Genomic DNA, 14,721 nt, shown 5'->3' with positions numbered 1-14,721 from the left:
TTTCCCCTAGAAAAGGTTCAGGTTTAATTAAATGATTTAATCTTACTGCTATTCTTATCTTTATCTCTAACTTGCCCTCTTGCTAATACTGTAATAATCTCTGACTTGCTGGTTAATTACATCCCAGGATAAACAATTGGTGCACAAAATGCATTTCCTGAATACACTTTTAAGACAGCCAAGTTAACACAGGCTTAAATGTGTGTATAATTTGTGTAGCTTTAGCAGTGAACCTACACAACACAAGGACTTATAAGTCTTCTATCTGTATAGCAGCTGGCTGGTGTCCAAACCTCTGATCTGCAGCTCTTCATTGTTCATGATAAAACATTATGGTGCACACATTGGACCGTTTCACAGAAACCGGAACGTTGCCAATGTGCCATTTTAACACATCACAGCAACTCTGCTTGGATCTGAACTGAAAACATTATTTTTTTTTATTTATTCATGTTCAGCATAAGGAAATGGGCTCTGTAGTTGCTCCAACCTGCTCACTAATGAGGGAAAGTCCCATGATGGATAACAAGATTTGTATCCACTGCCATGCTGTAACTACTGAATGCAGATGAATAAGTTAAAATGTGTCGTCAAACATTCTTTACTTCACTTTTAAGCCACATCACAGACAAATGTTCATCTACTTTTGATGGACGATTAAGTTCTTCTCTTTAACTCTAAAGGACCTGGCCAAAGCTTGTCCTTGCTGTGAATGTGTTTGTACATAAGAGTCATGGCTACCGGTGACGTTAGGCAATATATGTTTAGAGCTTTAACAGACCTAAATTTAGTGATAATGTGTGGGTGACTTTGGTTGGGGTGTAAACCAATATGTTCCCTTTTAGCCCTGGCATTTCACCAATGTCTGCCGACTTAGTTGAAATGGAGATTTATGATAACGCCTTGACCCCTGAACCTCCAGATTACATGACTTAATAAAGAGTTGGAGGGGAAAAAGTGATGTCAGATGGTAGAAATAGTGTTTGCGGGTGCTCTACACCTGAACAGACACCATGTGGTTGCAGGCATGGTTATCCATCTATAAAGCTGGATTCCCAGGCCACCCTCTGTTGTTGTTTACTACACTATATATGTGTGTGTGTGTGTGTGTGTGTGTGTGTGTGTGTGTGTGTGTGTGTGTGTGTGTGTGTGTGTGTGTGTGTGTGTGTGTGTGTGTGTGTGTGTGTGTGTGTGTGTGTGTGTGTGTGTGTATTTCTGCTTCGGTTTTCCCAGTATGTGTAGCCATGTGCTCAGGTTTGAGCCAGAGAAAAGCAGGTCAAAACACTGCAGGGTGTCAGAATCATCAAAATAGCTACCGCTAATTAAATGTGCCAGACCTTCGAGTAAAACAAAATCATCCTTGTTGTGATCCACTAAATGCGAGGGCTGACTGGTTTGTTTTCAACATTTTGTAACGTAAGATGGCCAGAGAAACTATTAACCTCTTCTCAGATTAATTGCCACTACATTTTGTACAGACCTACACGATCCCCTGAGGAAACATGCTCATGACTTTGGTGTTCTTTTGACCTTTTTTCTAGAGCTACCATGAAGTTCACTTTTGTAAAACCTAGTGAAATGGGTAGACAGCACAAAATGTTAAACTGCCCAAAACTGATGTTTCTTTCAGCATCCATTGTACTTCATGTTTAGTGATAATTAGCAATGTCAGCACGCTTAACTAAGATGGTAAACAATTGCATCGTCAACATTAAACCTGCTAAACATCAACTTGTTAATGTGTAAGATATGTTTATGTTTAGCACTTTTTTAGCTGTTCATATCAAAGCTTCTTGAATTTATATTAAACGTTTTCAATGCAGAGAGTGCAGGTTTCACTCAAATAAATCCTAGAGAACATCACAGTGGACGAGTATTAAAAAGATAAATGATTGTATACATATTTAGTATACGTATTGGTTTATAATAACAATACTATAAAGCACTCTTTAAAAGTTACAAAGGGATGGCAGAATGGCCAGACAAGCAATAATAAAAATAATTTATATAAATAATAAAAACCATTGGAACAAAGTAGCTATGTATGAATAAAAAGTTAAATAAAATAATATTAAATAAATAAAACTTAATGAAATGTCTATAATGATATAAATGGGTTTTAGGAAGTGAGTCAACAGATAAACAGCAGAGAATTCAAGACAACAAACCCTGTGAAAAGCCAACGTATTAGAAAATGTTTTTTTTTTTAATTGTTGTTAGGACAGGAATTTATTATATATAAATGTTGTATCCAATACTATTTGATTATCTTCATGCATGTATGAATTTGAATTATTACATGTCAAATAATATATTTTTGAATTTAGGCAACAGATGGGACACAACAGGGTTATGGGTAAAGCCATACATGTCTGTTGTGGTTTTAAAGAGAACAAGCCTCGTTTGAAGTGATTCATTGGATGCTGCAGTGTTCTGTTTTTGTTTTTCCCTTTAATCCCACCATCCCTCTGTGTATATTCATCACAACTGTCAAACACAGGACTCTCTTCAGCTGTCAGATTACTGCCAGAAGAAACGCGTTAAAAAAGAAAGAGGAAGAAAGAAGGAGAGAGAGATGTGTGTGTGAAGCTTTAGGGTTACAGTTTTTTCTATTTTGGTTGCCCTGGGGCTTCCACATAAAGGTTTGAATACCAATGATGTGAAATCTGAGACACTGAAAACTATTTAGCACTTAGTTTGTGATGGGAATACTTTCTACCAATTTTAAATGTTGTAAATTATTACTGTAATCTGACCAACTAGACGGGATCCACTGTGACAGAATAGACACACATAGTCAGTTGGGTGGATGGTTTAGCATATCGTACACATCATTTCTCTTTAATGGGTCTGTTGCAGTGAACACGAGAAGAGAAAATAATTACAGCCGAGGGAAAATGAATACAAAGATACAATCACTTCAGAGGATTGAAACATGCCTACACACACAAACACACACTTCATTAATGTCTGTCATGGATTTGATGCTCTGGACTGCACAGTACTGTTGCTCATTATGGCAGATAGGAAAATAACAAAGCCAGTTTTGAGGGAGTCAAATCAAGCAAGGAACAAAGTCACACGAGACATCAAAGAAGGCAAAAATATTTCTCAATGTGAATGTTCACAGTGACACATTTGATGCAACATCTTATCTGCTCAAGTCAGATAGGTACCACGAGAAAAAACATGTCTAGTGACACATCGGGTGTGCGTCATATTCTGGTTTAAGAAACAAAAGAGTGAAAGAGTCATCGGCTCAGAGATATTCAAAACCAATGCGGAAGTAGGTATACTGTTTTATAGTTCATTCGTTGTAAAGGTTGTTCTCTCCAAAGTATCAACCTTTTAATTTATACATTTTCAAATCCATTTCTGTCAGCCAATTCAATTTTATTTTATCACTTTTCTAAAACTAACTAAAAAAAAAACACATCTTCATTTTACAAGCCTGTGGGGGGCAGCGCTATGATCTGGGGTTGCTGCAGTTGGTCTGGTCTAGGTTCAGCAACGTTATGTGCCCAAAGAATGAGGTCAGCTGACTACCTGAATATACTGAATGACCAGGTTATTCCATCAATGGAATGGAATGGGTTTTTTCTTCCCTGATGGCACGGGCATGTTCCAAGATGACAATGTCAGGATCCATCGGACTCAAATTGTGAAAGAGTGGTTCAGGGATCATGAGGTATCATTTTCACACATGGATTGGCCCCCACAGAGTCCAGACCTGAACCGGATTCAGAATCTTTGGGATGTGCTGGAGAATCTCTTGTCATCAATACAAGATCTTGGTGAAAAATTAATGCAAGACAGAAATAAAGGTTGGGACATTGCAGAAGCTTGTGGAAACGATGCCACAGCGAATGCGTGCCGTAATCAAAGCTAAAGGCGGTCCAACAAATATTAGAGAGTGTGTCCCCCAATGATACACATCTGTAAAGAGATCCTAATTGCACTAAATCTTACTAGTTCTTTGGTACATGGTCTAGTCTTGTTCCAAGTTTTGAACACGGTAAGGGGACCTCTGGTGAGTAGGTATCTGGATCGAATGAGAAGGATGTGAGTACAGAAAGGAGTGCTTTATTTGCTTTTGTGAAACTGACGCACACCAAAGCTATCAGAACTCTGATCTAGTCTGATTTACCATTCAGTCCCCGCTGTGCCCGCCACCCCTCACTGAGGTCTAGGCGTTGGTAAAGTTCAAAATGAAACATGTGACACACACACACACACACACACACACACACACACACACACACACACACACACACACACACACACACACACACACACACACACACAGAGGAAAACAAACTTTTGGGCTCCTCTCCCTTCTATTCAACAAATTGAAAAGAAGCACTAAAAGAGTTCTATAATGATGAAGGTAACACTTTATACATTAGTGTAGTGTCTTTATTTTGAGAGATATTAAAAAAAAAAGGTCTTCAAAGTTTTTATTTTGTACCAAAAAACATTGCAGACACCCTTGTGGCAAAATTGTCCAACACTTTTAGCAAGAGGAAAGTAAACAGTTCTGGGAGTGTGTGAGGATTTTGCCGAAGTTATTTGAGGACTGGGAGAGACTATTTCCCCTTAATGAACAAGCAGCACATAGACTTTTTTGTCTTGTGGGGTTTTATCTAAGCTTGTTTTAGCTTTTGTTTGTGTTGTTGTTCCTCTGTGGCTGTCAGGCATGGTTCTTGATGCGCTGTGCATCCTCTGCTAATGTTCAGTTTCAGTGCAGTTTTTGGCTGACTTTGAAGTTGGATGGTTCTGGAGTTTGACTTCCTCAGCTAGTGCCACTTCTCACTAACCAACTCTGGGCTTGTCACTTTGCTGTGCTTCTCAGGAAAAATGCAGACATGCTAACATCAGCTCAGAGAAATCACAGACCTGTGAAGTATTTTGGGACCACCTGGTTGGAGGGGAAACAGTACAGTAGGATGAGTCAGAAAGCATCTCTGGTTCCGTGAAACATCATCCCCTGTACGAGGAGACAGTCAGCTGCAGAGGGATGATGCTTCCCTAAAGGATGAAGAAGTTTGTGTGTGTATTTGGTTATGTGTGTGTTTGTTCTATAAGCCTCTTGCTGTGCTGCAGACTCAAGTTCTCAGGAGTGTATGAGACGATTGAGACTGACAGTATGGATATGTAACCTAGCATCCTCAGCTCAGCAGCCCGTCTACACAGTGTACACCAACCCGTTCCCAGATGATTGGTTAGGACCCCTTGGCGTCACTTTTCAATGCACTCGGAAGCCCTGCCTGTCAAACCACGACTCTTCACTAAGGTCTCAGTTTCAAACACATGTTTAACATTGTAAGTTCAATGAAAACTACTTGGCTAGGTCAAAGAAAACATCCTGTTTTAAGTTAGAAAAAGTATTTGCTTATGTTAGGTATGTAGGTTAAGCAGTCAAAAAAAATAAGTATTTGAATATTGGTTTCATACTGGACACAAACAGCGGTCTTGTGGGTGAAAATCATGCTTTTGTTTGACCCATCAATCCAACCCATACTCCTACATGCGTTTTTTTTTAGCTCTTTATACTAACTCATTTTCACAAGCAGTTGATCTGAGCATCTAATATTGCTCTGGACGGGTAGATATACTTTAGTGTTGGATGAGCCAGAGTTGAAAGTTCGGGAGATGACTTTAAAATACTACAATATTCTGTCCAATGAAACTGCAGCAGTCAAGTCAAGGTTGTGTCTGTTTTTGTCTCAGCTTAAGGTCAGACAAGACATCATGTCAGTGTCATTTAGTTCACACTCGCTGCCCCAGTGACTCAGAGTTCTTACTGGAAGAAGATGCTGCTGCAGTATGATTGCATGGCACAGAGCGCCATCGTCATTATCACCTCTCGTTGCAAACCCAAACAACTGCAGTTTTGTCTAGATCGCACACTGCAGCCCAGTGAAGTCAGCTGGACATTGCTCAGTTTTCCTTGCAAACAATGGGCGCTGTTGGTTATGTTCCTTGGGTGTTGCTGCAAAGATGTAGATGATGTAAACAAGCGACCAAGACTTTGTGAATGTTGACAGTTTGTATTCTGTTGATTCTTTTGTGTTCTTTCTGTTCTAGTTCTTTTATTCATATTTTATCTTGATGTTCCCACCCGAGGTATTGTACGATTCTTCAATGAGGGGATCCTGCTCTGTGAGCAACTACCAAAGGCTTATTTTTTCCTGCCTAATTATGTAGTGATAACACTTTTTCTTTGTTTTCATCAAGGGTCTAAGTTTGGGGTTGTTGTTTTTTGTATTTTTTTACAGACTTTATTAAAATGCAGGCACTCTAGAAGAGACAAAAACTAACTTGATTTGAGTGTTCAGAGTAAAATATACTATTGAATTTAACCTGCTCTAGTTGATATTGATTGTTGATTAATATGATCAAACTGAAAATTCCAGAAAGCTTTTAAGAAATTATCCACAGTTGTCTTTCCCCATAGTGTTCACATGTCCCTTCTCATCCCCTATTCAATGCGACTTTGTTAAGAAGCTGCTTTTCACAGTTGACTTGGGCTTATAATGGAGTGACTAAGCACAGATTTAATATTGGACTTATAGCTACTTAGCAAATACGAGCATAAACTGTCAGCTTTTCTCTGAAAAGTGAAATCTTGTCAACTTTGCACCCTTGGTTGGTTTGCGACATTAAAATGCAAAAGCTGTCTCTAATAACCTGCTGACTGCTAGATGACAAATCTTAAGAAAAAGAGATACCAGGGTTGAGAATATCTACGCTCTGCTGGCTGAATATAAAGGCTCAGTCAACATGGATGACCTATTTACAGTCAGACACACTGCCACACAAATACACACCAGACAATTACCACAGCCTTATTTTACTACATTTGGGAAGCATCTTTTCCTTGGCCAAATAGCATTTTAATGATGCTGTCCTGTGTGAAAATTGGGTTAAACCACCTGTATTTGAAACATCTGGCTGTGGTCCTCATTGTTGTGCCTGTGAATGATGATCATGTACGTGTGATTGTACGGGGATGTTATTCCCAAACATCTGTTCACTAGGTCAGCTCTCTAAAATTAGTCATTTTTAGGCCCTTTTTTTCGTTGTCTTTCTCCCTGGACAGCTGGCCGGTAGCAGAAAAATCTGTCTAGATACTTGTTGGATTTGCCACTGCTAGAGCCTTAACATCTGGCAAATGTTCATTTACATTTTGTGGAGTAGATTTGGGGACTTCTGGTGTGATTTCATGTGTGTTGGATGTCTAGATGCATTTACAAGATGTAAGACAACTCTTTTGAAACCATGTAAAGACGCAGATAAAACCACCTGCTGCACCAGTATAACAACTATCCTCAGTATTTGCCATGGGAGAGAGAGAAAGGTTTGTATTTATTTGTCTGCTGCACACCAGACTCCTCAGGGTCCGTGTGTTTGATGAAGTATGTGTGTGTTTTAAAGATTCTTGCCCGTCCTTGAGTCCAGCACTGTGGACCTTGTGTGTCTCCACAATGTCAGCTCACTGATTCATGCTGCGACTCTGCCACTGATCCGCAGGATGACTCTCGGGGGGGCGTGGAGACAGGCTGCATCAATCACACTGCATAAGAGCTGGGCACATGTGCACTGACACACACACAAAAACTACATACACTCTGAATATAAGACATAGCTACTGTTTGTAATAACACAACTTATTTTTCAGATTTAGTATGATGGTAAGCTGAGTAGAGAGTATATGTCAAATGTGAATTATGTTCACACCAGAAATGATCGGAAATATAGTAGATTATCCAGTATTTCTGGGTATGATTTGTGAGCTTAAATTAATGGCATCCCTCTTGATTTTCCAATCACTTAGAGGGCAGATTATACTTTTGCAGGCGTTAATAAACCCGGTTAGGCCTATGTGGGAAACATTTCTAACGCTTGCAACTTAGAAAATACCCCTGAAGATAGTGCTGGATGAAAGGTCAGGGGCTCAAAGTGGATCCTCAGGGGACCCTTGGATGTCTGTACATAGATATTTCCATCCTTAATTTCTTAATAAGATTATATCATTCCTGGTTGCGCTAGAGAAAAAGTCAGGTTATCTCCAAAGCCAATAGTATTCATTATCTGTGTATCGTGAATGTGCATAATATTTTTGTGCCAAACTGTAAAGTAGACATTGAAATATGTTACTGGATTTTCAAACAATTTGACATTGTTATCTGAGCTAGAGGAAAAATCAGGTGCTCACCAAAAACACAGGATTCATCTTTTGGGGAGTAAAGAATAGTCAATATCATCATGTCTGTTACAGGAATTATCTCGCCAGTGCAGGGGCACTAATTTGTTTTATTTCGTCATATAAATAGCTAGTTATTTAGGAACATCTGTACACTTGCTCTGTTTGTTTTTAGCTACTCTCCGGGCCTTTTCTCCTCTGAGACCCTGCGGTTTGCCGCTTTGTTGTTGTGGTCATGGTATGTTGCTGCTGGTTGATAGTGCAAGGCTGAGAACTGGGTCAGCAGCCCCTCTCTGTCTGCGTTTTGTCTCTCTGCGAATATAAAAATTGTGCCAGGTTTTAACCAGACATTTCCGATATGAGATCTCTAAACAGAGGGTTTTCCAGACCTGTCAAAAACATTTGGGACTTATCCACCCCCAGGCTTAGTAGATGCGACACAAACTCCGGGGGTTTTACTGCAGTTTGTGTGTGTGTGACCATGTGTGAGTGTTGTGCGAAGACTTTATGTCTGCAATTATTTAAATTTAGCTTAAATCTCATTTTATCCTGTTTGATCCTATTGATGCTAAAGCATTGAAACAGTCAGATATGATTAGCCGTTTTCCCAAATTTTGACTTTTGGCTGCTTTCAACTGGGATCTCTGATCACTGCCTATTAAACCAAAACTGTCATATATATTTCATCTTTTTGGCTCTGTCTTCCTCCTCTGCCACCATCAGAGTGCATTTAACATTATTCTCCCTGGTGGTGATGATGACATACTCACTCTTTTTTCCACTTCATCTGAAAACAAACAACTGTAAAGAGTTCATATTCTGGGGTTTTGTTGATCATTTCTAGCATGAGAGCAATAGACTTTGCTCAAGTTTAGAGTATGAAAGTATAAAAGTAGTACCACTTACTGGTAACTAGATGGACACTGAGCTGTGTTTCAGATCCGATGCCAGGTGCTCTTTGACTGTCTCTAAGTTGAAACTGTGTGTGGGAGAGATGACAGGTTGCCTGAAGCAATGTTAAAGCACGAATGATTCATCTCATCTCCGCACAAGGAGGACCAAAACGATTTTTAATTCATACCCTCCAAAATGCCAAGTCCTACGCATACATGCATCAACACATACCAGGTCAAACATATAATATGACTTAAGCACACAGTGATTCAAACACCCATTTCTTCTCACGTTTCTTAGCAGCAGCGTGTGTGGCTTCCAGGCAGAATGTGATTGCTGAGTAGCTCAGTCTGTGTTTATGCGTGGTGATAATAAATTCATTGTGTTTGTCAAAATGGAGCAGACGGTCTCAGAGCTGCAAGGAGAGCTGAGGAGATGCAACATGCATGAATTCAGCTGAAGCAAGAAGCTCCCTTGCTGTACAAACGGTTCCCAGTGTGCCAGTTTTCTAACTGAAAACCATAAATGAATGAGCAAAGACAAATTATCTTAAATATATTACACAGACGTTCCTGTAATCGGGTCTCATCAGTTGTAGTTTAGTGCCCTGTCATGGTATTCCTCAATTCTCTTTTGGTAACATATTACTTAAAGGCCAGGAAACAGATCATTTTTACAACCTTGTGGATGTAATTTTTATGAGCAAGAGAGAGAGATGATCTTCTTCAAATTCCCTTGCTCTAATATGATGTCTCAAATCAATCTCTTCATATTTTTCTATTTCTCTGCCCCATCTTTTAGGTGTATGGTGCACTGACCCTGCCTGCGACAGGCGAGGAGTCAGAAGACCAGGGCCATGATTGGCTCTCCTGGCCCTGGTGGGCGTGCCTTAGTGCCATGGCCGAAGGTGTGGGGATGGGTCCTGGCTGCTTCTCTGGTTGCCATAATAACCTTGACACTGCCAGGAAGTAGCCAGGCCTGTCCACCACGGTGCGAGTGTTCGGCTCAGCTGAGGTCGGTGTCGTGTCAGCGGCGGCGGCTCACCAACATCCCAGAAGGCATCCCCACGGAGACACAACTCCTGGACCTCAGCAAGAACCGGCTCCGCTGGGTGCAAGCTGGTGACCTTGCACCGTACCCACGGCTCGAGGAAGTGGACCTCAGTGAGAACCTCATCGCCACATTGGAGGCCAATGCCTTCGCCAGCCTCCCAAGTCTTAAAGTGCTGAAGTTGAGGGGGAACCAGCTGAAGTTAGTTCCCATGGGGGCTTTCGCCAAACTGGGCAATCTTACCAGCCTGGACCTGAGCGAGAACAAGATGGTGATTTTATTGGACTACACCTTCCAAGATCTGAGGAGTCTAAAACATTTGGAGGTGGGAGACAACGACCTGGTTTATATCTCCCACAAGGTAAGATCTCCAGCAGCTTATCTGTGCCATGACTGTTACTGATGAAGAACAGGATGGAGGAACATTCATTTTATTATAATAAATACAAGGAAATACCTAGATCCTAGACAAGCACATTATTATATCGATAGTGAGCGATGATATTGGCCAGCCTTTGTATCTGAAGCTATGCTGGGTTTGGCTCAGCTATATGTAGTTCAACATTCAGGGAATAAGCTTATTTGCTTTCTTGCTAACCATTAGATGAAAGGATCAAAAGAACTGATAGCCTACCTTTTCCACTTGTTTCCTGGCTTTCTGTTAAGCTATCTAACTGTTCCATGGCTTCAGCTTATATATTTAAATGTTGAAGTATTTCTTTTACATTGGAAGATGTTAATGGTGAAGAAAATGAAGATTTCATTTTAAAAATATAATATTTTGTACATTCTTAAAATATATATTTTGAGCACTTTTCCCACTCCTCCCCGTGTGTGAACATACTATATTTTCTTTAACATCAACATTAAACATGTGCTGCTCGTCAACATGCATATATGTAAAATAAATTAAATGTTTCTCCTCTTATGTTATTACACCTTTTATTGTCCTGATTCCTAGGCATTCTCAGGGCTGCTGGGGCTGGAAGAACTCACAATAGAGCGCTGCAACCTGACATCCATTTCTGGCCAGACGCTCTCGTACCTGCGCAGCCTGATTACTCTCCGGCTTCGTCACCTCAGCATCATTGCCCTAGAGGACCAAAACTTCCGCAAGCTGTCCAACCTGCGGGGCCTGGACATCGATCATTGGCCCTACCTGGAGTACATCTCCCCTTATAGTTTCCAGGGCCTGGACCTCCACTGGCTCTCCATCACCAACACCAACATCACATCCGTCCCCTCCGCTTCCTTCAAGAACCAGGTGCACCTCACCCACCTCAACCTGTCCTACAATCCCATCACCACACTGGAGCCCTGGGCCTTCAAGGACCTGCTGAGGCTGAAGGAGCTCATCATGGTAAGCACAGGGTTGGTGACAGTGGAGCTCCATGCCTTCGGAGGCCTTCGACAGATCCGGGTCCTCAACTTCTCCTCCAACGACCTGCAGACTTTGGAAGAGGGCTCCTTCCACTCTGTGAACAGTCTGGAGACCCTCAGAGTGGACGGGAATCCCCTGATGTGTGACTGCCGTCTGTTGTGGATCCTGCAAAGACGCAAGACCCTCAACTTTGACGGCAGAGTGCCGGTGTGTGCGGGGCCGGTGGAGGTGCAAGGGGTCAGCCTGAGCACCTTCACCGATTCTGCACTCTTCGATCACTTTACATGCCAGAAACCTAAGATACGCAACCGTAAGATGCAGCAGGTAAAGAAGATGATTACACTAGCAAACATTTATGAATGCTGATGTATTGATAACTGGGGTATCTGTAATTCAGATTTAATTGTCCATATATTCTTCTGTATTTTCATTGGTCTGTACATTCCTTTCCTCCGACAGGTCGTTGCTCGTGAGGGCCAACCCGTGAGCTTTCTGTGTCGGGCTGAAGGAGAACCTGCACCTGCTATTATCTGGATTTCCCCACAGCGCCGGCGGATCACAGCAAAGAATTCAGGGCGCATTACTGTCCTCCCGAGCGGCACCTTAGAGATCCGCTACGCCCAGCTCACTGACAGCGGTACATACATCTGCATCGCCAGTAACGCCGGAGGCAATGACACCTACTTTGCCACACTCACAGTTCGCAGCCAGCCGCTAGATGCTGCTTCAGCTTTCTTTCTCAACCGCTCGCTGTACGGCGGCGAGTTCTTCAACGACACAAATCTGAACAGCACGCGCGTTTTCCTCAAGTTCACTTTGGACCTGACCACCATCTTGGTCTCCACAGCCATGGGCTGCATCACCTTCCTCGGGGTTGTTCTCTTCTGTTTCCTGCTGTTGTTCGTGTGGAGCCGGGGACGCGGTCAACGCAAGAACAACTTCACAGTGGAGTACTCCTTCCGGAAATCTGAACCTGCCACTGGTAGCTCCTCAGGAGGGACCAGGAAGTTCAACATGAAAATGATATGAAACAACGCAGCCAGGGGTCCCTTGGGGGAGGCATGAGCACGTCCCAAAAACGTGTTTGACACACGCAAACACACACAGCAACTGACTCGCAAAGAAGGTTGAAAGCAAAATATGTTTTTGTCTATGGCTCTATTCAAAATCAAGCGCCGACTTTAAACCGAAGCCATTACTCAATTTGGTTTGTGAATGAAAACAAAATGACCCTGATCTGCCTTTCGGTCTTATTCAGCTTGTGTTGAAAATCATGTAAAAGCTATTCCTAGTCCATGCTTGATAAGAGTTAAGAATAAAAGAGATAAGTTTTATGAATTGGCATGATGACGAGCTGCGGGACACCGGTAGCCCTTTATCTCTTTCTCTCTTACAATAATGAGATAATGAAAAGGAATTCCTCTTCAATTTAAATTTCCCTTTATTGTATTTTGTGCAGTAAGGGATTTTAAAATGAATTTGATGAAGAGAGACCTGGCTACCATCCATTTATAGAACCTGTATTTATGCTCTTCTAAAGTCTGTAAGTATATTCAAATGCAATTAAAAGTTAAGTTGTAAATTCACAGAATAAAACAAATTGTTTTAAATTGAATATGTTTTTCTATAAAACAGATACCTTTATCTATTCTTAATGAGCTCTGGATTTAGACCATTCACATAAAGTACAAAAACACTTGACCTTTTCTTCTTTGTGAGATTTTACGACAACTGAAGCTGTGTGAGTTTGGGGCGAGCGCTCTGACCGAGAGCTGCCCTGGCTGCCCGCGGCCCGGAGGGTTTGGTTAGGAAGTCAACACCATCGGACGCGGGCAGCCAAGGTAACCACAGCAACCAACACGGTAGAGAGCAATGGGAACCGAGCTGGTAGCCGCAGGAAGGTCGCTTGGTAAATCACAAGCCCTGTTCATGCACTTTCATCAACAGGAGAGGGTCAACCTGCCGGCCTCTACCCTTTGTCCCGCCCTCTGCTGCGTTGGTGGACGCCTGACCTTCCCAGCGCTGCCAGGGGGGAGCAGCCCGGAGCGTCAGGTCAAACTCAGAGGCAAACAGAGGACACACAGGAACGCTGCTGTGGTCTTCACATTGAAAACATACATAGCAACACATGCATAGCACCTTTTCTCAGGAAAAGTGAAATAACTATCCTACAGAGTGGCACACATACATGCTCTGTTTAAATATTACATTCCAGCAATACTGTAAGTAGAGCCATAAAGCCAACATTAATGTCAATGTTTGAGTGAAGAAACAAAGCCATAGTATGTATAGGTCGTTTTTTTTATACGGTAGCGTGTGCATGACTCAGTTTAATGATAATAATTATTGCTACTGCTATTTTACAAGCTGGTGTGATGTTCACAAGACCATCTGCTGTCGCTGGGTTTGCAAAAAGTTGCATCCCACAAGCCTATAACACACACACACACACACACACACACACACACACACACACACACACACACACACACACACACACACACACACACACACACACACACACACACATTACATGCACACAGGAGTGCTAAAACTTCATCAAGATTACTTGGATTGATAGAAAGAACAATCACAGTTACACATGCATAAACATATAGATTGATGAAGTGCCCCAGCAAAGTGTGACGAGTCTGCTCTCTCTTTGCCTCTGAGACGGTCGGTGTGCGAATGTCTCTGCCCCCCTAGCCCAGTGCATCCCCCCTACTCACCCCTAACACCCCCATACACCCCCACTGGGTCCTCCTTTGGGAGGGGTCCCTGGCTGGAGACCGAGGATTATAAAATGTAAATGAAGTCGTGTTAACCCTACCCACGCCATGTGCATCGTATAGTGGAGAGTAGTACTGTGGTTTTAAAAACAAAAAACAACAAAAAACTTAATTTGAAGTGTTTGTCCTCCATTTTTTTATTTAATCAGTTGTTGTTCTCCGTGGTCTTTTCGTTGTTTACCGTTTTAGAGTTCCCCGTCCTCCATGTGGGACTGTTCTGTTCTTGACACCTAATGAAGTCGCCACACACTGGACAGTGCTTGCGTCTGTTTGCATCTCAGTGTGCATATTGACAGGAAGCAGACATCAAGAAATGACACAAAATCTAAAGTGCCTGTCACTAACCAAGAGTGACAGGGTAAATGGTGAGTCAACAGATGGTTGACGGAATAAGAAACAAG

At 42.0% G+C, this 14,721-nt stretch overlaps 1 protein-coding gene across 1 annotated transcript in view; it reads left to right on the top strand.

Annotated features, from left to right (window-relative positions):
* Positions 1-13,848, top strand: part of LOC134866183 (leucine-rich repeat and immunoglobulin-like domain-containing nogo receptor-interacting protein 3) — a 29,208-nt gene extending 15,360 nt beyond the window's left edge. The window contains exons 2-4 of the mRNA XM_063886189.1: positions 9,902-10,511; positions 11,112-11,855; positions 11,991-13,848. Of these exons, the coding sequence (XP_063742259.1) occupies positions 9,957-10,511; positions 11,112-11,855; positions 11,991-12,560 (1,869 nt within the window). The 5' untranslated portion in view covers positions 9,902-9,956 and the 3' untranslated portion in view covers positions 12,561-13,848. The remainder of the gene's footprint in view (positions 1-9,901; positions 10,512-11,111; positions 11,856-11,990) is intronic.
* The last annotated feature ends 873 nt before the right edge of the window (positions 13,849-14,721 follow it).

The sequence above is a fragment of the Eleginops maclovinus genome, chromosome 6 (assembly GCF_036324505.1).
Source record: "Eleginops maclovinus isolate JMC-PN-2008 ecotype Puerto Natales chromosome 6, JC_Emac_rtc_rv5, whole genome shotgun sequence".
NCBI classification, from domain to species: domain Eukaryota; kingdom Metazoa; phylum Chordata; class Actinopteri; order Perciformes; family Eleginopidae; genus Eleginops; species Eleginops maclovinus.
Note: the sequence above shows the minus strand (reverse complement) of the source record. Positions and strands in the feature narration are given on the sequence as shown.